The sequence below is a fragment of the Anastrepha ludens genome, chromosome 4, assembly GCF_028408465.1.
Source record: "Anastrepha ludens isolate Willacy chromosome 4, idAnaLude1.1, whole genome shotgun sequence".
NCBI classification, from domain to species: domain Eukaryota; kingdom Metazoa; phylum Arthropoda; class Insecta; order Diptera; family Tephritidae; genus Anastrepha; species Anastrepha ludens.
The window spans coordinates 78298690-78325315 of record NC_071500.1 but is presented as its reverse complement, the minus strand read 5'-3'; the positions used below and the strand labels follow the sequence as shown (position 1 = coordinate 78325315).

At 36.2% G+C, this 26626-nt stretch overlaps 3 protein-coding genes across 5 annotated transcripts in view; 1 reads left to right on the top strand and 2 right to left on the bottom strand.

The window, feature by feature from the left end:
• Positions 1 to 5: 5 nt before the first annotated feature.
• Positions 6 to 3042, bottom strand: LOC128859927 (adult enhancer factor 1). Its single transcript, XM_054097084.1, has 3 exons — positions 2721 to 3042; positions 225 to 1301; positions 6 to 142 (listed from the first exon to the last, which is right to left on the bottom strand). The coding sequence occupies exons 2-3, from the start codon at positions 1057 to 1059 to the stop codon at positions 6 to 8; spliced, it is 972 nt and encodes a 323-aa protein (XP_053953059.1). The 5' UTR covers positions 1060 to 1301; positions 2721 to 3042.
• Positions 3043 to 6003: 2961 nt separating this feature from the next.
• The window catches only part of LOC128859925 (HIV Tat-specific factor 1), a 59551-nt gene continuing 38928 nt past the window's right edge, over positions 6004 to 26626 (top strand). Inside the window, exons 1-2 of one of the 3 annotated variants that reach the window (XM_054097080.1) lie at positions 6004 to 6109; positions 23971 to 24025. The gene's annotated coding sequence lies outside the window, so the exon portion shown is untranslated. Of the gene's footprint in view, positions 6110 to 7350; positions 7362 to 23968; positions 24026 to 26626 lie in introns of those variants that run through there. The other 2 variants (XM_054097081.1, XM_054097082.1) reach the window with 2 other exon arrangements.
• LOC128859926 (X-linked retinitis pigmentosa GTPase regulator) lies at positions 6141 to 21697 on the bottom strand. Its single transcript, XM_054097083.1, has 6 exons — positions 21554 to 21697; positions 11758 to 11970; positions 11485 to 11700; positions 7682 to 9067; positions 6376 to 7614; positions 6141 to 6314 (listed from the first exon to the last, which is right to left on the bottom strand). The coding sequence occupies exons 1-6, from the start codon at positions 21690 to 21692 to the stop codon at positions 6217 to 6219; spliced, it is 3291 nt and encodes a 1096-aa protein (XP_053953058.1). The 5' UTR covers positions 21693 to 21697; the 3' UTR covers positions 6141 to 6216.

The window sequence follows — 26626 nt, the reverse complement described above, 5'->3', positions numbered from 1 at the left end:
TCTAGTCATCCTTCCTCCTCCTCCGTCTTTATCTTAACTGGTACGTACACCTTGTCCATTACGTGGATCTTTATGTGGTTATTTAGGGTACTGGATTGACGGAACTGTTTCTTACAAACGGCACATTCGAAGGGCTTTTCACCTAAATTAAAAAAAGTGAAAACAATTTATTTTGTATTTTTACTGATCTATCTTTTACTTAGCTATTATCACCGAATACATACCAGTGTGGATTTTTACATGATTCGTTAGTGTACTCAATTGTCGAAAATGCTTCGGACAATAGGTGCAATTAAACGGCTTCTCACCGGTGTGTATCTTAAGGTGATTTGTTAGTGTGGACGATTGACGGAAGGTCTTATCACAAACGTTACATTTGTATGGTTTTTCTCCGGTATGTATTTTCACGTGATTTGTGAGCGTGCTCAGTTGTCGAAATCGTCGGTCGCATACACTACAAAGGAAAGGTTTTTCGTGACCACCCCCGCTACTGCTGCCACTACCACCTCCACCGCCGCTGCCCGCGCCACCTCCGCCGCTCGTACTACTGCCAGCACTATGTCCATTTGCCACCACTTCACGCCCCCCAAAATGCTGTTCTGAGAGTGCTGGACTATGTGCCGCTGAAGCCACTAAGTGTGCCAAGGGGTGTTGTTGCAAAATAGTTGTAGCACTACCACCATTACCACCAGTTGCAGCTTGTTGTTCAACGGCGGCAGCTTGGGCGGCTGCCGCTTGAGCCGCAGCCATAGCGGCTGCTTGTGCGGCAACATGTGCTTCTGAATTAGCTGCAGCCAGATGCACATTGAACGGAATTGGAATTTCTGTTGTAGTTGTGGCTTGATGTTGCTGCTGTTGTTGCTGAGATTGCTGCTGCTGCTGATGGTGTGATCCCGCGGTATTCTCATTGTTATTGTTGCTGTTATTAGTATTGTTGTTGTTGTTGTTATTGTTAGCATTCGCTGCAGCATTATTCGGCGATGATGACACAATCACAATCTCGCAATTGCCCATTGCAGCCGAAGCCGCATGAGCGTGTTGTAAATTCTTTATATGCATTGTTGCAAAGATATTTTTTATTATGCGACTCTAATATTTCGAGTTACCACTTATAATGTGCACCTTTTGGTCTACAAAAATTCAGATCTATTTTTGAATTTTTATATAGTTACTGCTTTTTGGAAGTGGCGTCGCTGACTTCTTTTTAATTTATTTGAAAGAATAGCCTGCGCACACAATGCTTATAGAAACTGCAGGCATAACAAATAAATCGTTGATAAGAGAGGATATGGATAAGCAATCTGCAATAAAAAATTACATACTGTAAATAAATCAATTCATATATTTGAGTAAGTATTATAAGAATCATTATTTTGAATCTACTACTACGATTTTACTTTTCTTCATTTTAAAATAAAAAACTTGTGATACACAGATCATTTAAAATATACTTAATATAATTTTAATTTCATTAACAATATATCGATGTCAGGTATTCAATATGAGCGGTAACTAACGAGCAGTCTCTTTAATTATGGAGTCAAGCAACCAAATAACTGAAACAAGGTAAAAACTATAGATTAATCTACATATATGACAACACGATCCTATGATGCAGAATTGCTACATAGATGTATCGCATAGATTGTTCGCCACGTTGTTGTTATAGCATTAGATGCACATAGAGAGAGGCGGAAGGAGAAACTACCTACGAAGTTTTTAAATCGGTTTATAATATTCATTAGTTTCTTCTCGCTTATGTTTCGCGTTGACCTCTTAATGAAGTTTGATTTGCATAAACTGAAAAAATATGTTTAATTCTCCAAAAATTTCAAAAGAAATTACAATACAACAGAGCTATTCGCTTAGCTTCGACGTTACGATTACGGTTATGACGACGGCGCTTAAGTGGTGACGATGATAAGTCAGCAACGTCGCGCATTGGACCATGTGGCTTAGTAACTTTCAATAACAGTAACAGTGATCAAAGTAATGGTATGATCAACGTTGTAAAACATTGTATCAACAGCATTTGTATGTAAGTTTTTAGAAGCAAAAGCGACAAGTATCAAAAATGATATTGAATGGAATGCTAAATACGCGCAGCACGCTGCGGTGGCAGGCGCTTTGTAAAAACGACAGCACACTGTGACCGCTGCCATGTGCACATAATCGAATATCATTACGTCTGAACGGGGGGGAAAAAGTGGTAAAAACACTCGCATAATCGGCCGACCCCTATACCAGAGGGGCTATTCGTTCCGTGCCATCCCATCGTTATTGCCATAATCACGTTTTTGGCGAATCGAAAAAGTATAAGAAAAAAGGAATATATTCAACAAACCCGATTTGTGAAGTAGTTTTTCCACTTCGGCCGTTGACGTCGTCGTTGCGACCATCACCACATTAGCCGCACGGTGCACGCTCACTACATATCGCATAGCCCACCGACCGTACCCCGTTCGCGTAACGATACATAGCAGACACACAACAGCCGACGAGATTCGTTGCTGTCAATACGCCGAACGAACACTTTGCAGTTTTGAGGTTAGGAATACACTCACTTCCCCATTCATCAACTGCAAAACGCGATCGGCTCACAAAAATTCATCAGCGCTTTACACTGCTAGCTCGCGTAGGTCGCCGCTAATTCGCCCCACCCCTCTTGTTTCACAAAATATCTTTATACCCATAACACTCCTTCCATTTGACCCACCTACCTTCTTGCACTACCTGGTGAGGACATGCAGTGAAAATAGACTCCAATTTCCCCCCTTTTTAATTCATCTTTCCAGTTTTTCAACTTGCAAAACTCATGCCTGCTCCGTATTAGTATTTGCTCGCATATAAATTTCTTTCCTATGCACTTTCTTTGCCGATGCACTTCATTTATTAAGAATGTGATAATTTCCGCAAATAAAAATATTTTCTGCTTTGTACAAAAAATATGAAGTTACAAAATTGAGTTGGGTTTTTTCTTCATTCGCAGGCACCAGACACACACAATTTTCCTTTGACGTTTGTTTGTTAATAAAGGCGCTGCCAGATGAGAGCGATCAAACTTAACGGAGTTATCGATAATCACATAAATACAGCATGCAGAGTTGCTCAGGGTGAAATTTATATTGAATAGCTAATTTGGTTATGAGAAAAAATTTGGCTCTGGAAGGAAATATGGAGAATATACCGAATTGTTGCTTTGAACACTTTACTCAGTATCAGTTTGTTTTCTTTTTACTTAAGATGGTTTTTATGTATTAAAAACATGACGTCATAGAAGTTTAAGATCATACATTTCTTTTTAAATCAATTATTTTGCTACAGCTCCAAGGCACCCGAACCGTCTACATATATTGATTATTATTATCATTTATTACACAAAGTATAAAATGTAACTCATAATGTCTATAATAACAAATATTAATCAATCTTATGTACATGAATTTTTCAATGGACTTTTTCAATTGCCTTGTTGTTATTTTTTTGATTTATTCGCCTAATATTGCTATATTAAAAGTCCTGTGGATGTCATAATTTTTCGTTTACCTAATGGTCCAAATTCGAAGAATTTTCGAAATTTCATTATTTGAATTCACTATCATTATTCGTATTTTCATAAAAGTCATAAACTAGACTAAAGTACATATGCTTAATAACTAAAGTTGTTTCTAGATGTATCACGTCGTATTTTCTGGCAATTTCTTTCTTGTCGTCTGGCTCTGATGTTTCCTTTTAAGCTGCCCACACTTACCGACGTAAACTTCCGTTACGTGTGAGCTGACACGTACAATCTTATGAGGGCGTCATGTAAATGAAAGCTCACCATCGTGTACGTGTGAAGGTTATGAACGACGTGTACGTGTGTAATCTGAGAAATTTTGATTTTTACCGTGTCAGCTGATTGCGTTTCGGATTTAATACGCTTGCATATAAATAACTGCGAGAGGCAGTTCTAGTAGCATTGGATCTGAATATGTACTATATATATATACAGTTGTCGCTTACACCCGTTTTGGGTGATTGGCCGAGCTCCTCCTCCTATTTGTGGCATGTATTTTGATGCTGTTCCACAAATTGAGAGACCTACAGTTTCAAGCTGACTCCGAATGGCTGATATTTTTAATGAGGAGCTTTTTCATGGCAGAAAGCACTCGGAGGCTTGCCATTGCTTGCCGAGGGGCGACCGCTATTAGAAAAAATTTTTCCTCCATTTTGGTGTTTTACGGAAAATTTCGCTCGCTATCATTATTCTCGATTAACTTGACGAAAAATTTGCATACGAAAGCACTCTTCTTTTCGCCTAGCGTTAGCAAGTGGCAAACAGATGAAGCAATTGGTATGAATGAACATATCTCTGCACCGCTGCAATAGAGCTGCCTTAAATTACATGTGTTTGTAAGATAAGGCCTCTTCCATGCACCACTTCTCTGCTCAACTATCTTAACGAAAAGTTTGAATGTGAAAACAACAACAAAATACCTGTTCTTTTTCGTCAAGCGGTGAATAGATGAAGCAACTGGTATAAATGAACATACTTTGGCAACGCTGGAATAGAGCTGCCTTAAATGAAATATGTTTACGATAGTGAGCTCTACCAGTCTAATGAGTTATAGCCATACTCGTTAGCGGCGAATGCTACTCGATAACTTTGTTGTTACTTTCACATACAAATTTTTCGTTAAGTTAATTGAGCAGAGAAGTGGCGGATGGAAAAGGCCTATTCCATCATTTTTCGTTATTAATCACATGCATATAGGCAAAGGTGTCCAGGTACAGGGTATTCGGTCTTAAGTTAAGCGTGAATAAAGTGATTCAATAAAGCAAGCAAGTTTTGATGCCATTACTTTGTGAATTTTATTTAGCAATCCAGTGATCGAGCTTACTGGAGTTATTGTGAGGCATTTTATTTCGATGAAAATGTAACAAATTCATAACAATATTATGAATAATAAAACCTTAGTTAAATGCTTGCTGCCTAAAAATTGCATTATACATTTCTCTTCAACCATATTTCAGTACAATAAGCCAATATGGTCGCGAAAAAACGTAACATTTACGCTTTTCCTGGGAATTATATAGAGACCCAACTAGGAGGTTGGGATTTTCATAAATAGTACGGTGGGTCCTGCTCTTTCTAATGGAGGCAGTGGGCAGTATAACTCTCCTTCCAATCCCCTTTCCTCGCTAGCACAATAGAGTGGTAATACCAAACACCATATCGTTAATTTTTCGTTCGACACTCAAACTTTGTATATGAAGTTTACCCCTAAAAGTATTTACTGTCATGTATTTATCTGCCAGCAAATATAAGAAGTAAAAATGTAGAAGAAAGCTATATTACCACTGCAAAATCCCAACTAATGTGTGGTTTCGTAATGATCAAGCGTAAACTTTACAACCGTTTGTTAATTTTTTGTTTATAATATACACACCCATACTATTTTCTCTTTATTTGAGCCTTGAAAACTTCACTTAGAAGTTTATCTTTTTGTGCATAGCTCACTAGGTGAATTATCTGCCCTTGTTATTTGCTCCCTATTAACATTGTAGAGGCTTTCTACTCTTTATTACAATTTCTAACTTCCCTTGGTTTTTTTAATGCTATCCATCTACATTTTATATACCATATGTTAAGGTTGTAAAAATGTATCAAATTATACCAAAAATATACATACATATATACGAAAATTATAATTTTCTGAATGTATTATAGGTATTGTAAGACTGTAAATAGATAAATAAATAAATCGAAAAGAGCAACACTATAGAAGCGAACTAAATCAATTTGCTCATTTCGATTAATAAAACTAAGGCCAATACGCCTCGATTAAGTTTGGTTGCTTGACCCTTTTCCCCTTTTGCAATACAAAGTAGATAATTACCGTGTACAAAGCAACATAATTAAAACAGATCAGTTTGCTTTTCAAACCACCAAAACCCAAGAAGAAGAAAACGAATTCGCTCCTGCAGAAACAATACCTTGTTGGAGTTCGCCTTGCCATATTCATTTGACAACGAACTGCAACTAAGTTTGCCATATTTTGAGTTTACAGCTGATTAAAACAGTTTCCTTGTAAACTAAAATTTCTTTTTCGATGTGATTTTTAAGGTAGGCAAATATCATTTATTATATGGTGTTTTTATTTATTTTAATGTGTATTTAATTTAAAAAATGCGTACATTTCTAAGTCTGTGATGGTATTTTTAGTGGAGTCTTTATAAAATTGAGCAAACTTTGGATGTGTTGTTTTGTTGTTGATCGCGATGTACAGGTGTGAGATACTTGTCTTCCACAGAATATCGTGGTGGATCATCTGCAACATAAAGAAACATTTATTTTCGGACACCAATTTTTATGTATGTTTTAATGCTAACCGTCGACTGCTACTGATTTTTCATTACGACAGGATATTCCACGAAATTCATTAAAAAACTGGCGTACTTTACCTTTCCCCTTTTCTGTATCTTGTGCTATTTCTTGATGCACAGTGTGTGTTTCGTTCTGCAATGCCTTTTTACCACGTTCGATGACATCGTCGAAGGGGTTTGAACTTTCAAATGGATTGCTTCCTTCAAAAGGATTACTAGTCGAGTTTTGATTTGAATTCACGGATGCTGTAGTTCGCTCGTCATCCTCGCCGGTGGTGGTATTTGTTTTTGGACCTCCTTCCTTGGATGCAGCTTCTGATGCTGATGACAATGCGTCTTCCTCAACTGGAGGTGGCTTCAGGCTTTTGCCATGCAACATTGTATTGATATTTTCCTTAGCATCCTGAACTTCGTTGGCAATTTTACTTGCAACAGAGTCTACGGCATCTTTGGTACCATCAGACATTCTAATGAAAACGTTACCGACGGCGTTTTTGGCCCCAGTTGCAACTTTTCTTGCGCTGTTACCTATACTTTCTACTGTATTCTTTGTGTCGTTAGCTACTTGTTTGGCATTTTCTCCTACCATTTCGGCGGCATCACGCGCACCTGCCGCAGCACGTTTCGCTGCTGTCTCCACCGTGTCGCGTACATCGGCGGCAGCAGTACCAGCTTTTTTGGCAGCACCTTCAATTTTGTCGGTCAAAGTCTCACTTACCTTCTCAGTATGTGACTTCAACTCTGCTTGTGCCGTAGTGACGTCTTCACTCATATGTTCTGCTTTTGCACATATGTCGTCCTTTAATTCTGATACAGCTTCCTCGTGCGTTACTGACGACTGAATTAAGTGCTTTACTTCCGCATCCATCTTATTTTCTTCGGTTTCCAGTTTATTGCTCATCCCAGTGACATCAACTTCAATTTGTTGAATTTTCTTATTTAATATGTTTCCAGTATTATCAATATCCTCTTCATTTGCCTTGTGATTTTTACTTGAATTATTTAGTGCTTCTGTCGACTTTCTGTCAATGTCATCCATTTGCTCTTCTGAGGAATCGCAAGTACTTTCAGTATCTCCTCTTTCAAGTGATTCCGCCTTAACATTATCTGTTACATCGACACCATTATTTATGAAACGAATTTCATTAACGACAATAGTACTATTTAATGGATCAGTTGTGGTATTTATTTCCACTGTTAACTGCTCGTCTTCCTCAAATGGCATTATAGACGACGAGGCCAGTGCTTTGGCAGAAAAGAACAAAATACTATGTAAGTAGTTAGCTTAATATTATATGAATTATGAACCTACCTTTTCTAACTGCACTGTCCACCCTCTCACCCTCCATTATTTCAGCTATGTTTTCTAAACTTTCCATAAGGGCAGGTGAAGTGTTATCAATATGATCGTTATCCATGGCCGCTTCGTAAGAGTAGTTGCGCAACGGAGTTTTCTTAACAGTTGTCGGTGTACTTCCGGTTGTGCTGCTCTCTGGGAAGGGAGTGTGCGGTCTTAACAATTTGTCATTTGTTGGCGAAGCTTTTTTGTCCACAACCGCTGGAACAAATTTTACTGATTGTGGAGATTGTTTTGATTTTTCTGATTCAGTTGGCGATTTTGCTTCATTGTGCGATAAACTAGCGGTGTCGGCCACTGCATTTGTATTTTCTTTATTATCGCTACCGTTTACCTCTTTATTAACATTTTCTTCGGATTCGGCTACATTACAAGAAGTATCGACTCTAATCTGTCCGCTTGTTTGTGAAAGCTCTTCTACTTTAGGCTGATCAAAAGAGGATTCCTCGGGAGACTCTTCCTCCTTTGTTTCCGAACCATTCCACTTAATTTTGGCCGTATTTACTTTTGTATCTGGCGTTCCATCTTCCAATTTAGATTTTTCGTCTGCTAAATTGTTCGTCAGCAGATTACTATTAACATCCGCTATTTTTGTGGCTTTCATATCAGCTAAATCATTATCTTTGTTTTCAACTTTTGCTGTATCGTTGTCCCTCTTTCGGTTTCTTTGTGCCGATCCATTCATTATAGTCGCTGGCAATACAAATGTGCGGCTAGCGAAATGATGTGGCTCAGCGCCAGACCCTACGTCTGCTGATATTGTAGAAGAACGCGGTATCCCATGTACCAAAATGTGTTGATTGCCAACCGCTACATCTAGAAGCCGTAAATTTTTGAATTTGGAAATTTCACGAAACGTTTTAAGATGGTGGCCACTTTCAGAAAATGTAGTATAAAATTTGTTGGCTTTTGTTAAAACAGCATAGAAAGAAAAACCTTTCAATAATTTCCAAATAGGTCCATTTTCTTCGCTATCATAATCGTAAAATCGCTGAAATATTAGACTTTTAGTACGTAACGATTCGATGCTGCGGTAGATGCTGCCAGCATTGGTCACTATATAAATTTCATTTGTTTTAGAGATGTGCATGAAAATTATTTGTTCCGTAGGCGCAAGATTTTGCTGCAGCTCAGTAAATTGTGAAAAGACAAATTCATTAAGATGACCAGTGAAGTAGAGTTTGCCGCTTGTGGTCAGCACCAACGTCGATTCCGGCCCACATACGAATTGCTGCACTGGTGCGCCTAGATTTATTTCATGCGGCTTTTGAACATCGTCATCATTGACTAAGCCTAGCTGAAAGTTTTGATTAGATCCCCACGCAATGAGGCGACCAAAACCTAAAATGTGAGCAAATAATGAAAAAATTGAATTTTTGTTTCTAGGCAATCGCAACATCTAATTTGCTTTCTATTTAGCAATTTTTCATTAACTTTCGGACCTTCAACCGCGACCTTAGGATTTATTGTGCTCCCACTCTTCAAATAACTTTACCTGAACTTAAATTCTTTGGGAAATCAAGAAGGTTGTACGGTGATAGTGACCTTAAGTGCTTTAGCTATGGGCCTAATGAGCCTAGATACTTCTCCCGCCTCACTGTAGAAGCACTCTTCTGAACTCTAGAACTATGTTACAAAATCATCTTGCAAATATAACTTCTCAGTTTTTAAAATCACTTGGTTTTATACGGATGGAGTGTTTGAGAGAAAGATTCTACGCAAGATTTTTGGACCTTTGCACGTTATCAACGGCGAGCATCGCAGGCGATGGAACGATGAGCTGTACATAGCGCAGCGAATAAAGATCCAGCGGCTGCGGCTTTATACTTTGCTTATACTTAAACATTGGATTAGAAGTATCAATAAAGCAACGATGAAATAGCTCCTGGTGTCCCCGATATAATACCTAAACGGTAAGCATCTATGCTTCCCCTTAAGCAGACCATTGTTATCGTAGGAAGCACCACAGTCGGCATTTTTATTATTATCCTCTGTTTACCTAGGTATTTATCCCTTAGGCCGATCTCAGCACATGTTTGGCGGTTTCACTTTTCTCCCTACATAACCTGCAAATTCCATTGGACTATGTTGTCAGTTTAGTAAGATGAAACATTAATTCCATACAATCATTAAAACGGTTTAAGTAGAAATTTCCTGATAGAACCCATAGGATCTGTATCTGATTGTTCTGGCCTAAGATATTCAGTTTATCAAGGCATTCTAGCACCAGCTTTGAAGTAACCTGGAAAGAGTTAACAGCCTTGGTTGCTGTCTGGTTATCAGTAAGGATAACTTTGTTTCTGTTAAGTGTTAAGTGAGCGCATATTTGTAGTGCGTATACTTCTAAATATACCTGATTTGTTGTTGTTGTTGTCGTAACAGTTCATTAAGCTCTGCCAGTGCGTCACTGATCAAGTAAGAGAAGCAGGAGTTGAATCTGCTACAATATCTAGAACGCAATTGAGCCAAAATTACGAGGGCCTCATGCCGCAGTTGAAACCCTTCGTTTGCAATGGGTGGTGGTTGGAATCAGGGGAGACATTAGGTGGTATCCTGTGACTGCCCTGATAGCATTATTCTGACAGGTTTGAGGCTTTGTTCACTGCGAGTCACTAGTGACCGGCTAATTGAGTACCTAGCGCTTCGAGTATCTATTCCCCGGTTCGCAAACACCTGCCCCTGTCCCTTCCTCGGTGAGGGATCGGTCTATGTACTATGTTACCATGTACTATGTTACCATGTTCTGGTTTATCTTGTTGGTTTTAGATAACTCTTTCCAAGTGTTAGTTGTTGTTGTTGTAGCAGCATAAACAATCCCCGTGCATATACGCGGAATGCTGCTGAAGTGACAGTCCTTGGCCGGATATAAATCCGGGTGGTTCCGGTTACGTAGAACCGATTGCCGTGGGAACGCCCTGTTCAGTCTTGAAGCGTTTGACAAACCTAAATATCGGTAGCATCGTGTTTCGTGGCTTTAAGTTCTCAGGGACTAGTTCAGCAGGAATATCAAACTTCATACGATTTTGATAAATGCTTGAGATAAACTAAACTTTTGGAACAAGACGAAGATGCACACGACAAACAAGAGGAGGAGCTCGGCCAAATACCTAAAAGCGCGTAAGCGTCAATTATATATATATAAACTGAACTTTTGAGGTTTTTTATTACGATTTTCCACCATTTTTTTCCTAAATAGTATCCAAATATAGCCAAATAACTTATTATTATTTGTATACTAAACAAATATATACCTATATTTTTTAATAAAAATGAGAAAATTGCTCCCTTAAGGGTTAATATAGATTATATTATTTTAAATTCCTTGGTTTGCAGAAATGGAGGTCTGCGAATGCTTGAATTGCTGGTCAAATTTATAATATACAAATGCCTGAATTTTTATCATTTAAAGAGAAAAAAGTGAGACAGAAAAAAAAATATTGCAGTCAAAATGTTTTGACACTCTCTGTACATTTTCGAAATCAACCAATATACAGCCTGGTTCACTTGATTAGAGATACTAATTTTTATGGAATAAAATGAAAAAAAAAAAAAATAAAGCAATCGTATTTGATCTTTTAACACAATGGTAATTCCTCAAGTTCTCTAATAGGAAATTCTAGATTTGTTATGTTTTTCGTAATCTGTGCAAAATTACTAACATTTTGACACGTCTTGTGTTAGTGTAACTCTAAAAAAAATTGTATCATTACTGGACGGAAAACCCTAATGTCTTATTACCGTTTTATTAAATTACTTACTGGTCATCAGGACAAAGTGCTCATTACCGGCCAATACGTTCGTATAGCACTCCGCATCTTCATTTTTTGCTAGACAATCTTCCAACTCCTCAATCCGAAATGGTTTACGTATGATTTCGCATTCCTCATCCTCCACGGTAGCCGTGGTAAAGTTGCGTGCCACATTCAACCCAGAGGGAAAAATGTTGCGACCAGTGAAGAATAATTCATTTGAATCTGTAAATACAAATATTTTTAGTCAAGGGCAACGTTAGTTGAAATTGTACTACTAACGGGTGAGTATTATGGACCACTCTTTGCCAAAAGCGATATCGGCAATTTTCAAACCCAAGGTTTTCAGTGATTTAACGCATGTCGGTTTAGTTATTATATCGCCGGAATTAGTTGAACTTTTGTTTTTGCCATTGTTGTTGTTGTGATTTGATTGACTTCCTATACCCAGCTGTCCATAGTGATTTTCACCCCACACGAATAGTCGACCACTTTCTGGAAATAATACAATAAGTGCATTAATATAATGCTTTCTTAGATTTAAAATATTCTTAGATTTACATATGTATGTACAATTATACCTATCCATGTACGTACATACATACATATGCAGGACTAAAGTATATGTTACGAGTAAGCGTATGGGCGAACGTCTTATACTAGGCGTTTTATTGAATAAATTATTAATGATAAAGGCGTAATTTGTATTGATTTTTTTAACAAACTTATGCATACATATTTAAACACTTTCGCAAAAATGAGCTTTTGAAAAATTTCTAGATGAACCATGTATAGTATTAGATTTTCTTCAAATGAAATACATACAGGGTTTGATTGAAAAGTAATGAGCCTTCCCGCGCGGAGCGTCTGACAAGCGATCAACCGAATCGGCTGGTGGGGGGAAATGATCGTTGGACCTTCCCCTTCCACTAGAAACCGGCCCCAGCTCGCTGGCAACAGCGGTGCAGTCAACGTCGCTCCGCGCGTGAAAGCTGTTTTAAAAGTGTGTTAGGATTTTGCAGTGGCGAAAATGCAGCGTTGGAGCAACGTTACTCGATCAAATTTTGCGTAAAGCTAAACAAAACGAGTACCGAAACCATTGGGCTACTCAAGGAGGCTTACGGGGACCAATCTGTGTCCAGTGCTCAAGTAAAACGGTGGCACAAGTCGAAGACGAACAGCGATCTGGAAGGCCTTCGATGACGCAAACAGACGAAGATGTGAACCGGGTTCGTGAATTTTTGAACATTGACCGGCATTTTACAAAGAAGTGCTCCTTCAGCTGAAAAACCGCGTCACCCGGGTTCGGCCCGACCTCGTCAACAATTGGACCCTTCATCACGACAATGCGCCGGCGCACACCGCCTTCCTTTGCACCTCTGCGTTGGCCAAGATAGAGGTTCCGGTGCTTCCCCCCCTTCCTACACCCCAGACCCGTCTCCTCCGGACTTCTTTTTGTTCCCGTGCCTGAAAAGAAAGCTGAAGGGGAGGCGTTTCGACTCCATCGGGGCGATCCAAAAAACTGTGACAGCCGAATTGAACGCGATTCCGGCGGATGAGTTTAAAAAATGTTTCCTGCATTGGAAGGACCGCTACCAGCGGTGTATTGACGCTCAAGGGTCCTATTTTGAAGAATATTAGTTGTATAAGCCAAAAGGTTTAATAAAACTGCTTAAAAAAAAATAGTGCTCATACTTTTCAATCAAACCCTGTATTGCTTAATGCTTCCAACACTTGGTTCATACGAGGGTTGCCTTTTATATTTTGCGCCCTTAGTAACATAATAATGAAATGGCTTTATTGTCTCCTTGGAAGATAATGCACTTCTGCAAAAATATATGTATATATAAAACAAAAAAATATATTTATATGAAAAAAACAAAAAAACAAAACCTCAAATATTTTTATTCTGCTCTATAAAAGAAACAAACAAGTAATCGTATATAACTAAAGTCATATTTAAAAATATATATTTTTATTATTGAATTTAAGATGTCTATGTAGCTTTAAAGAGGAATCTTCTAATCTTGATCTGAATTTGAATCTGGAATAAAACCTACTGATGACGAAACATCTTTCGACCTCAACACTTTCGGCTGAACCGTCAAAAGGCCATTTGAAGATTATGACCCCTACCTCCACCATTACAAAATATTTCAAATTCTTTTGCCAGTTTACTTAGATCGACTAAATGAGTATATAAATGAGTTTATTTCTAATTATTAAGGACGTAGTTTTCAATTAAAATCAATTCCTCTTGTTGCATATGGAAATTAAAACAAGTTTCTCGGAAATTTAAAAGCTTTTATTCCAATCAAATTTGCACGAAATAAGTTTTTTCTTTTATATTTAAAATTTTTTCGCTATCCCGGAACTAAATCATGCCTATCCCGGGGTTTCCGGGACTTGAAAAATACCTAGATGCCGGGATTTCCAGCCCTAATATATATCTAAATATAGCAGAAGTATCAACCGACATCGGTGGCCGAAAATACATATTCTGATTAGTTAAATCGTCAGATATGTATTTGTTTTGCTTATTTGGAATGCCGAATCATTCCATTACGGCGCGCAGACTTCTAAAGACATTTTTTCATATTCAAAATATCTCTCGACAAAACCGGAAGAAAATGAAGAGAGGTTTAAAAGTTGATTCACTATTACAGGTCAACGAAAAATATTGGGGAATCTCGCGTCCATACAATAACATCTACGGGCGAGCCAAACATTTATTCGGTTTTTTGTTTTAATTTAGTGATTACTCTTGGGTTGTTGCAACGACCTCTCTGTGAATTCCGAATGGTGATTACGCACAAACCCATTCGGCTACGGCGGCCGAATTTTTTTATATATATATATATAATTCAGGAACCAAAAACAACAGTTATCTCGAATTTACAAATTGAGAACGTTTTTCGAATTCTGAAGCCTATTGTCTTGGCTTTTAGTGTGCTGTGATAAACGCATATTCTCTCATAATTAGGAAACGGTTCAAAAACTTGTTTGCACTCCTTTGAAGATGACAAAATATTTCGAAATCACTGATCAATGTGATAAGCCTGCAGTGTTTTAAATGTACATTTTTAGTCCATTTATCTGCTGTGGTGACCTCAATTGCGTGATCAAACGATTGTATTATTTGTGCTGGTGCGACCGTACTAAATTTCAGTAAATTAGTGGACAATGGTGAAGAGCTCTCATTATATTTTTCCGCTTAAATCCTTTATTTAGCTTTACTGATTGTTAAGTTTTTCATATATTACTTGAGCTTTTTTAAAAACTTACTGGAATATGGTTCGATAGTCTCGAAACTGCTACAAAAAAAATTGACATAAATAAACTACAATTTTTACTTTTTGTCTTAAGAAATTCACTATATATGGCTGGGAGATACAATAGTTGTCGGAAGCTAACTAATCTTCCAATTTTTGATAGTTGTGGAAAAATTCTTTCTTTTACGATAAATGTTGTGTCTTAATCTTTAGTGTCTTCTTCCATTTTAGTAAAAGGTTTTGGCTACGTAGGCGTTATCTGCAAACATTAAGGCTCTTCTACTCGATTCTAAGTCTGGATAAGTAATTTTTAACGTTTACGACGCAAAAATAAGTACAGCAGAAGTAGCAGTTAATGAAGTGATGAAAAAATCAATCAAACAATAGAAAAGGATCTATTGTATAGGCACTTCGAATTTCAAACGGCTTCTTTGACTACTGACAGCATATTTTGCAAAAAATTAGGTGTATCCGCGAGCATTTTTAATAAAATCAGTAATAGACTTTCCAATCTTTTGAGCTGTGTATTCATTATAGATGTATCAAAACACATTTGTCTTTTTTAAAAAGCTTCTCCACATGTAATGAAACTTCAAGATTTCTTACAATATATTAACTTATTAAATATCTATAAAATCATGTCATAAAATTTTCATTAGCAGCAATAACATCCTCGATGTGGGTTCGGAAAGGGTTGCATACATACTAATCAAATTCTCCTTATTCATATTGACCGTAATTGTATTAATAGCCTTCAGAGAAAAAATGGTGCTATGCGGATACTTATTGGTTTAGTAAACCAGTGTATAACGTCTGGGGAGTTAGGCGGCCATAAGCTCGGTGTTATGTGGTCATGGAAATTTTCAGCCATCTAATCTTGTGTCGTCTACGCTTTGTGTGAAAGAGAAGAGTCTTGCTGAAAGACACCTTGCTGACACCTCGTACACTATGAATCTAGGGTTTCACTACTGTCTCTAGTACCTCGATATATGCAGCAGAATTCACTCGAAATCGTTGAGTAAATAAGTGTCCTATGTTGCTCTCAGCACCTAAAACGATAACACGAGATTTTTCCTGGCAGAAATACACTCGGAGGTTTGCCATTGCCTGCCGAGGCGTGACCGCTATTAGAAAAAACTTTTTCTATCATTTTGCTGTTTCATGCACGGTGTTTGAACCTACGCCCTCCCGAATGGTAATCATGCACCAACCCATTCGTTTACGGCGGTCGAAAGAAGAAAATTACAGCAAAAAGAAAAATAATGGTGTCGAGAAGTTGTAGCCACATATATATATGTATGTTCTCAAATACCGCATGCAGCCTGTATGTTCACTTGATTTAACGCCTCCACCGCTGTTTACTTTTGGGTTAGCTGCTGTTAGCATATTTAACCGCAAACACCAGCCAAAACACTTGTCAAATCCCATACAAATATCATAACTCAAACTCATTTCAAGCCCAATTTCACAGCGTGTTTGTATTGGGTGTATTATTATTATTATTTCCTATGGTTTCAGGGAAGAATGAAGATCCACAAAGGTGTGCATGCATTTTAATATCAAATAGTCGCAATAGTGTTAATTTACGTGATTTTTTCACTTTTCTTATTGCATTCTTATCGAAAAATGGCCACAATGCTTTGTAGCTCGTCAATATCGAGACAATTTGATTGGTGATTGAAATACATACGCAAGGGTGAAGCAAAAGTAATATAGTTTACATAGAAATTCCATCAGACACGCAGTGGAAACAGTTGACACTTCTCTCAAACCCAAAATTTGCAAAGTCAGGGTTTGGCTTAGTCGAACACAATTTATACTCAGTTTAAATGTATTTTTTTCTATTTGATTCAAAACACTAATATAACGAAAGGGCTATTTAGACGCAAGTAGACAGCGTTGGCTTTGCAGCTAGTTTAATTAAACCGTAGGCATAATCCCCATAGCATAATACAAAAAATATTTTTAGAAATTTCCATTGCTTGCTTAGTCCACTTGTGATATTTCAGCACAATAACTATATGTACTTGTTAACCTGTGTTTGACAGGTTACTCAACTTAAGGGGGGAAGCTGGTCTAGAATTTTGAAAAAATCGAAAAATTTTTTTTTGTCTTAAAAGGTGCTTTAGGGTCTTAGAAATAATATACCAAATGAGGGATGCCAGCAAAAATGTCTAAATGCCCAAATTTTTCATTCGACGGCAGTGCCTCGCAGGTATGCCCCGAACGCTACTTACAACTTTAAACGCGTTTTTCTCGAAATCACTTTTTTTAAACTGGCCGAAGACATAACTCGAACAAATCTTTACCGATTCTTACGAAATTTTGACAATACATTCGAAATACCTTTCTCCGGAGACGTACGTAGGATTTTTTATTTATATTACATAGTTTTTTTTTTAATCAACAATTTTATGTTGTTCTTTATAGTGAAAATTGTAACTTTTTGTTCAAACGTGCACCATTTCGCGAAAAAACAAAATATCGAAAAAATCCTACGTACGTCTCTTTCTGTTGTTATATAGAAACTAAAAAAATTTTATTTTTTGATCCAGGACAAAAATTACGGAGTTTACGTCTTCGGCAATGGACCCACTAGAAAAAAAGGCGCCTTAGGAGAACTGCTGGACAGCGGCCATTTTGAAATTAATTCAGACGAAAAATTTTGTATTTGTACCATGAAAGCTATATTATTAAACCTATTTCACAGATTTTCGATTGATTCCTTTGTTGAGTCAAAATAAATTCATAAAATATGCCCATTTTTTACGCTCTAGACCAGCTTCCCCCCTTAACTTAACTTATCAACATACGGGTAGGGAATGCCCATCCAGGTAACAATTCAAGTAGGTACTTGCTACTTTCATCGTATTGCTGAATATCCGGTTACCTTTTATCAACCTTGTGCAAAGAAATTGGGAATTGTACTGCACACTCAATGTTAAATACCAATGTATCTAAAATTTAAACAGCAAATGTTCATCCACACGGCCCCGTTGAATTTTTAGAATCACCAGTGCGTATGAGTAACTTTGTGCGAATAAAAACTGTCTTGCTTTTACGAATACATTGCTTCATACAATTTTTAAGGGTAGATGCATATGCGTGTAAAAAAGGACAGCTAATATGTAATATATAAGTAATAAGCGATAATATTAAGACACATTATTCAGATTTTTGATTCGCCATTATGGAACTAACGCTGCATATTTTGAATAAACGTGATTTTTCATTAAATCCTCTGAAAAAGTATTGTTCCATGAATGTCTTCCACCGCACCCCACCTTCTAAAGTTGTAAGAAAGTTTTAGTTCATGTCGACAAGAAAATTGCATGCTAAATGCAATTTAGGAAATTACTTAACTTTATGCTTTCACTTTCCATTCATTCATTTCGTTCGGTCACATTAAACTTAAACACTGAAACACTTGAACTTTTTGTCATTTGCCTAATCTTTGTGGCAGCAACAGTTCTCAAAAAACAGTACATAGAAACAACTAAACTATGAAAGTAGAGCAACTAAAAACAGCTATGACGTCCACTTAAGTTCAACCTTCTGAAAAGCCCACGCACATTCCTTGAAAGACGTATACATACTCGTATATGTACATTCAGTGTACATACAGTATCTGTTCAACGAATTATGAACCTTAATAGTTTCTTATAAAATTGCCGAATATCGTTACGAAATGTGACGAAAAAGCTGATTGTAGACTCAACTGAAGAAATAATGTGACTAAATTTAATGGAGCGGAACAAAATTGTTGAAAAATATTGACTTTTGTATCAAAAGCCTTGAAAACTTCCTTCTTTTATTTTTGTAAAAAATCATCTTAGGCGATGAGGTCGGAAATTACATACGGATAATAAAATAAGAAGAGAGGGGTTACCACTGGTTTGTTTCTCAAAAGGTATATTGAGTTGAGGGAACAATATTCTGCTACTATATTTAAAATCATATATTCATTTGCAAACATCCATCAGTTGATTATATTTTAATCTGGAATCTTATCACTAAGCCAGAGCAAGCGTTAATCGCTTCAGCAAGCTAAATTTCGCCAGAATGGAATCTCGCCAGCCCTAAACTAGAACATAAAAGTTAGTTGCACCAATGACAAAAAACAAAAAAAAACTTGAAAACAAAATTTTAAAGGTGTGTGAAAATCAAGACAATTTGCGGCGAATTATAAAAAATTACAATAAATAAGAACTGCATTTAAAAGTAAATACGAGGGTTACATTTTATATAAAACAATGAAAACTCATAACGAAAATGGCTTTATTGTTTTTCAAAATAGTAAACGTTCAAAATATCCAACTTTTGTTGGACTAAGCTCATCTCGAAACACCCATACTGTTTATTGCTGTTTTGTTTCCGGGACGCATGCATAGATCCAAGATTCATCACTTGTTGCGATATCATAGATGCACTTTGAACCACTGCGGCTGAATTTATTCAAAATTTCTTTATACTAATCGACCCGAAATGTTTTGAGCAATTATTAAATTATGCGGCATCCAACCCGAGCAAATCTTTTTGACGACCAAATGTTCATACAATATTGAATGTAGGCTAGTCCCACTAATGCCCAAAGGTGCCTCTATCTCTCCATATGTCACTTGACGATCTTGCTTTATCAATTGATGCTGTTCGGTTTTTGGACGACCTTCACGAAATTCATTCTGCAAGTATCGATGCCCACGTTAGAACTCCTTCTACCAGCGTTTCACCTTTGCTAAATGCATTGCTTCAACTCGAAAAGTCGAAGTATGTTGATCAATTCACTCCTGTCTCCATGATCTACATCGAATATCGTAATAAATCATTGCTCGAAAATTTTTACGAGCCCATTCCATCTTTCGGGTGAGATGAATTTTTCAAACAAATAATGGCCGTAAGTGAAAACGTTATGTGTAAGTGTATGCTAAAAAATACCAAACTTTTCGAATTACAGTTCATTACACATAGTGTTGCAAAGGCGACCCTGTTAAAGTACAAAATTAACCACTGCGATACATTTCACGTCAGAGACACGTCATTATTAATTTTTTTTTTTTGCAATTCTAATTACTTGAAGTCATCTTAGGTAATACTACATACGTATGTCACTGATATTTTAGAAATAAATGAATTATTACGAAAAATGTACTGCTTTTACGTAGGTACTTCTTCAATCGACCAAAAAAATATCTTCTCAAATAAATCCATACCCAAAGGGTTAAAATAGGTATTGATATAATATAAATAATGTGTAACCTTTTATATATACTCCTACAACGAAATTTAGTTTTTATCTTGCTAGTCAAAGTAAAAAGTTGTATTACAGGATTTCCTTTTTGTTTGCAATTCGTTTTACAAATGTTTTATACTATTTCAACGAAATCTTAGTTTTAGTGCCAAAAATTGTCGATTGACAATTAGAGACTTAGACTTCGCTGAACTGTAAACTTTTGGATCATACTTAAATATTTTGAAGGATGTTTTGTGCCTGAAAATTTCTAGCATTCCGAAAATCGGCTTCAGCGATTCAAATTCCAAAGTTTGAAAAAACGGCTGGTAAAATGAATTATATCATGGGAGTCCCTTTAAGGTTATGAAAATAATTTAGAAGAATGAATAAACATTTTAAAAGTTGCAGCAATTTAACCTTACTTTTTTATCAAAGTGTACAGGCTTTTACAACAAGGGCAGGTTGAAAGTGAGCAAAGCAAGCCTATTGTGAGGTATTAACGAAATTTGTATTAATATTTCAAAAGTCCATGTACTCACGTGCCATTGCCTAGAATTATTCATGATAAAAATTTGTCATTTGTTCCTGCTGCTCAATCAAGTGATTTGGTGATTTGACGTCAATGATTGAATAATAAATAACAAACGCCGCTAAAACAATATCCGTGCCTATAAGAAACCCCTACATACATATTTATATGCAAACTTAAAATTCAAAGTATTTTAGTAGGTATTTTTCTGTTGTTTGACGTAATATCGAAATTAATTTTATTAAATTTCGACTAAATGTTTTTAATGGCAATTTTTATTAATTTAATAAGTGTGTAACCCCGAAATTAAATTATCAAGAGCTTCTACATATAAGAACGTATTCAACAGCTGTCATGTTTTTATTGTATTTATTATTGACAAATAATTTATGAAGTCTTAATAATTAGGCAAATTAAACATTTTTAAAAACAAACAAATAATTGGCACGCACACTTCCGCTAGGTATTTGGTCGAGTTCCTCCTCCTATTTGTAGCGTGCGTCTTGTTGTTGTTCCACAAATGGAGGGACTTACAGTTTTTTAACCGCTTCCGAACGGCAAAAGGGTTTTTATGAAGAGCTTTTTCATAACAGAAATACACTCGGAGATTTGCCATTGTTTGTCGAGGGGCGACCGCTACTAGAAATAACTTTTTCTATCATTTCGCTGTTTCATGATATTCAAAATATTCAGTCAAATCTACTTCAGACGTCTGCTATCGTTCAGCTATTAATACAAAATTACTTATAAAATAAGTCAGATTTGTATAATTTTATGTTAATGGGCTTTTGGTATATGGATAAGTATCAGCAAAAAAAAAAAAGAAAAACAATTTTTTCACCTCAACATACCACATTATCCTGCTTCCTAATTTTACCTATGTATATACTTGCTGGTCGAATAGGTGGATGTGAATTGGGAATAGGTAGACTAAAACAATAAATTTTTTAGATAATTTTACTTAAATATTTCAGAAGCCCGCGGAATATCTGTACACATAAAAAAGTATTTGTGTTGTAGCATGTCTTCAATCATTTTCGAAATTACCACATATTACAGCGCTTTGATGAGGTCCAGATATCAATCTCTTAATTGGGTCCTGCTTAATGTAAAAATAGCTCTGCGTATTCTCAGCCAAGTGAGATTTTCCTAGCGTAAAAATGGCTCCAGTGTTGGGTATATCCATTTGAATGTATTAAAATTTAATCGTTATCTTCACTTGTATTTGCTTTGGCTGAACAATAATGATATTTTTACTGATTTTATTCACTTATTTTCTTGAACAGCATTTTTATAGGTTTTTTCTTTGATATCGCTTTTGTCACATTTTCCGCCCATAAATCGGTGGCGGAAATCACATTCCAACAAAAATCTTATAGAGTACAACAAAACCGTGGAAAATGTCCCTAGTACACGCCGCGCCAAATCGATTTTTGTTTTACTATTGAGTTTTTTTTTATATGCTTTAGGCAAACCATTAAGCGCGCAAATGGAACACTGCGTTAAAATATAATAATTTAGCATACATATAATCGCAGGAGTATGCCTTGCAATAAAATTCGAATATATAAGTACAATACTGCAACTGTGCTCCTGTTAGTTTCACTGTTTGTATTCCTTCTTTTTACATTTTGTTTTATGTTTTAAGTAAGTGGCGTTATTTTCCCATTGGATGGTTTGTATTGAGGCTTGCGTGTCGGCGCTTTTTGATTTCTCGTAGTTACCGACGCTTCGCGCTTGTTATGACGGTTGTGCTGTGGTCAGCCGGACGGTTGCTAGTAAACTGGACATTCGCCTTTTGAGCAATTCGTTGCCAAAGCGGCCACAGGACAATCGTTAAGGCGACAGCGGCGTTTTCGCTGTTGCTTCTATTGACGATGGAAGGTAGCCAAGCGGTTCGGTTAACTGTTTACTTTGACCACTACTTGCTGATTTGCATGTAGAAAAGCCACTTGGACGGAGAATACATGCGCCCACAAATATATATACTCGTACATATGTGAATATAGCTATACTTGGCGTTTGCTTTCGTTTCTTGGAAATTGGGCCATTCATTCCCCTTTTAGTAAAATATATGTAGGTATGTAGTATTGGTTTTTAATCGTTGAAAATAACTGTTTTGTACTTGGTCATATACTTTTTATCCGTTTTTTCTTTTTACTTGCCCCTATTTTCGTGCCACAGTACGCACTTTGGCGCCCGAACTAAACAGCCGTACTGTTTTGGGTTATTCCAATAATCGCCAACACCAGTAGTTAAGTGGACGTGGCGGGCGGTGCTGTTATTGAGAGTGGTAGTGTGACTCGTGTTCTTTCATTCAAATTGTCATCCTGTTTTAGTATGGTTATCTTTGATTTATAGATATGTATGTATATATGTTTGTTTCTATGCAAATGAATACATGTGGAAATTACGTTCGATTTTACACGCCAAATACGTACATTTGTGATGCATGTACATATATATACAAACATTACGAATATATGTATAAATATATGTACATGAGCACTTTTATATCCTACTAGCGGACCCGACAGACTTCGTTCTGTCAAATAGATTTTGAATGTGACAGCTTATATTTCGACCTTAAAACGTTTTTACTCTGCTGACCCTCACACACCGCCGTATCATCATGGTGACGGTTCTGTTCAGGAGAATTAAAGAAAAGGGTCAGCTCGGGTGACCTAAGTATCTTCGCTTCCACGAACTTTGGCCACCCTTTTGGGACCCACTAAAAACCCCGACTGGGATGTTTGCCAGAGGGCTTCAAACTAAGAGGGGAAACTAAGATTCAAACCTGATTGAAAAATAATCTAAAGGGATAGTGGGTACCTAAAGGTGACAAATATTTATAAAGTGGGTGCTTCAATTAAAAAACATAGAGATAATTAATTATTAAAAAGGGTTAATAACCGATAGGGTTAATAATCGATATAATAAAGAATAATGAAATAAAAGGTAAATAAGTATTTTCAGTAATCGCTTTATTGTAAATCAAGTGAATCATAATTATTAACAAACATTTTTTTTATTTTTATTGTAGTGCTTTATGATATACAATGTTTTTTGTTTGATTTTTGATTGAATATACAAACAAATCGGATGGTTTTCCAACACGAGAACAGGCAACATACAATGTGAGAAACATGGGTTTTCTAGATTAATTAATATTATAATATTGTCTTTTGTTCTTCTTAAAATATGTTCATCTTTTGGTATTCTTAAAATATGTTTAAAAAGGGCTGTTTTAGGGTTTTCCCGGAAATTATTCGAATTTTACTCGCCGTACAAACCATCCTTGGACTTCAAGGAACATTAAAAAAAAAATTATTAAGATTATCCATGCGTTGTTGAGTTATGCGCTTATCAGCACATTTTGCGATTCATTTTTATATTATAGATTCAGTTTTCATAACTTTTTCCTGCTCTAACATTGGCTTTTGTCTATGTATTATTTTTTTCAGCTGCACACAACTTTCTTTTACGCGGCCTGTGGACAGCAGTGCATTAGATTACTGGGTAAGATAATTGAACAAATATACTCGTACTATATTACTATGGTTAGTTAAATATTTTTATGTGTTTCAATTTAATGCATATGTATGTATGTGTATGTGACTACTTGTGGAATTCTATACAACTGTTATATGTATGTATCATGTTGTTCGATCGCGGCCGCCGTAGCTGAATGGGTTGGTGCGTGACTACCATTCGGAAGTGCACAGGTTCGAATCTCTGTGAAACAGCACATGATAGAAAAGTGTGTTCTAATAGCGGTCGACCTTCGGCAGACAATAGCAAACCTTCGAGGGTATTTCTGCCACACGAAGCTCCTCATAAGCTTAAAACTAAGTTAAGTTACAAGTCGGACAGTTCGACACAGGTTAGTATATTAGAAGCCAGCGGAATAGCAAGAATACCCAGAATTGTACCGTTGTTAATTTTACAGAGCAAAAAAAAGGCTTCAATTTGCAAGAAAACTCCTCTTCGAAACTGGAAAAATGTGCTATTGACAGATTAAACAAAAATAAATATGTTTGGATATATATTTTTGAAACCTCCGAATATTTTGTGCCTTACAAGCTCAAACAATTAATACTATAGAAAGTAAGAAAATAAAAATCTTCTTTTTCATTCTACAAAATGGTAAGATTTCACCGAGTTTACGAAACGTTTCTGGGAAAAATAATAGGACTGGAAAAAAATAATAGAAACAAAAAGCTTTGCCTCTAAAAATCCGTGTTTTAAAAAAATGTTCGCATTTGGAAAATTCACATCATCGATGCTTTGGATTTACTAAATGTACACATTTATCCGGAGAAATATAATACCAAGAGACTTTTGAATTTGATTCCACATTTCTGCCCTATTTGTTACTTTGAATTTGTTAATTTTTTTCAGTTCAACCCAGAGATGCTCAATTGGGTTGAAGGCAGGAGACTGCGACGGCAATTCTAAAACATTTACTTTTTCTTTTTTAAACCACTCCTTTGCTAATTTTGATAAATCCTTGGAATTGTTATCCTGCATCAACACTCATCTTAGTGACATTTTTGTCTTGAATAGGGACATATTATCTTTTATCCAAATTATTGGATTTTTTCGTACACAGTGGGGCCGGTCCATACTATACAAGTCTACATTGAAAGTCTGTAAATAGTATTTTTCATTGAAAATATATGTAGAGGCGAAATATCACTTACTCAAAAAAGATTTACCTATGAGCAAAGATAAGAAAATTTCTATGAAGATATTTAAAGAGATAGGTCCACACATGTTTTAGCGGCTTTACGATTTATTGAGGGGTTAGAGGTAGTCAAAATGATGATTTTCAATAATTTTTTTTTACTAGTCAATTGCTTTATTTTACAAAAATCAAAAACAGAGCATTAATACAATACATTATGTTTCGGCTTGACTTTAGCAAAATTTCAAAACAAAAAATAATAATAATTGTAAAAGTTTCTACAGAAGTCCCTTGCGGTGATTATAGAAGGCTCATCTAAAATCAGTCGGACAAGGGAAATTAGTTTTATTAATAGATAATCTTGTGCCTGATCGAAGCTTTTTTTCAAAATTAACAATATGGCGGCCTCAGGAAATATTTTTCAGGTTTTCAAAAGTTACAGTGATCACCAGTTCAAAAAACATAGTTTTGAGAAAAACGCATTTAAAGGTTTGCTATCGATTTATGTAGAGTTATATGAACTATTTAATTACTTACACTGTATCAGCCATTCCAGGGCCATATACTAGTTTTTCCGCCGTCATAGCAGCTTCCAAAATATCGATTTGCTGTTGCCTTTATTACCCTAACCCATTAAAGTGCTTGACATAATACATGGGTTGAAAAGCATTCACCTCTTTTTCAGTTAGTACTAACTTTAAAAAGACAGTTGTTCGAATTTCATGATATTCTATTCAGTATTTCATGAGTTATTGTGCTAAGAGTGACGCTACTTTTGTAATTTTCAAATAAATGGATCAAAAAGAATTTCGTCTTTTAATTTTACACTGCTTCTTGATGAGGGGGACTCCGCTCCATCATTAGAATCAACAATAAAACGATGGTTTGTTGACTTCAAACGTGGCCGTAGAGACACCGATGATGTACAACGTAGTGGAGGTCCAAATGAGGTGGTAACACCAGAAAACATCAAAAAATCCACAAAATCGTTTTGAATGATCGAAAAGTGAAGTTGCGTGAGTTGGCTGACATCGTAAAGATATCAAAAGAATGTGTTGGCTTTATATTGCAAGAGCATTTGATTATGAGAAAGCTCTGGTCAAAGTGGGTGCCGCGTGTTGATGATTCTGAACAGAGATTTTCGTCAGTCAAAATAATTTTTTTATTTAATAAAAAAGTTATTAAGAAATAAAATTGATTAATTTTGCGCCACCTTGTATGTACTCATGACGCGGCGTCTTTCTGCATCACACTCTAGGATTAGTTGAGTTGCCAGACGCAGCCGCTTTATATATTCATATAATATTCATACACATTTAAAAAGTATTACTCACCTTTAAACACTTGGAATCGCTATTCTCGATTGTGTTGCCACTGTAGGTTCCCATAGCTATCTATCAAATAAAGGGAACTCAGCGCAGGCTTGCAAGAGT

Bases quoted from the DNA above. Each gene is read 5' to 3' on its own strand.
- LOC128859927 (XM_054097084.1), bottom strand. From the start codon at position 1,059: ATGCATATAAAGAATTTACAACACGCTCATGCGGCTTCGGCTGCAATG. The intron at 143-224 runs GTATGTATTCGG...TTTTTAATTTAG, and splicing joins TCATGTAAAAATCCACACTG to GTGAAAAGCCCTTCGAATGT.
- LOC128859926 (XM_054097083.1), bottom strand. From the start codon at position 21,692: ATGGATATACCCAACACTGGAGCCATTTTTACGCTAGGAAAATCTCAC. The intron at 11,701-11,757 runs GTTAGTAGTACA...TTGTATTTACAG, and splicing joins GTGGTCCATAATACTCACCC to ATTCAAATGAATTATTCTTC. The intron at 9,068-11,484 runs GTAAGTAATTTA...CTCACATTTTAG, and splicing joins GCACTTTGTCCTGATGACCA to GTTTTGGTCGCCTCATTGCG.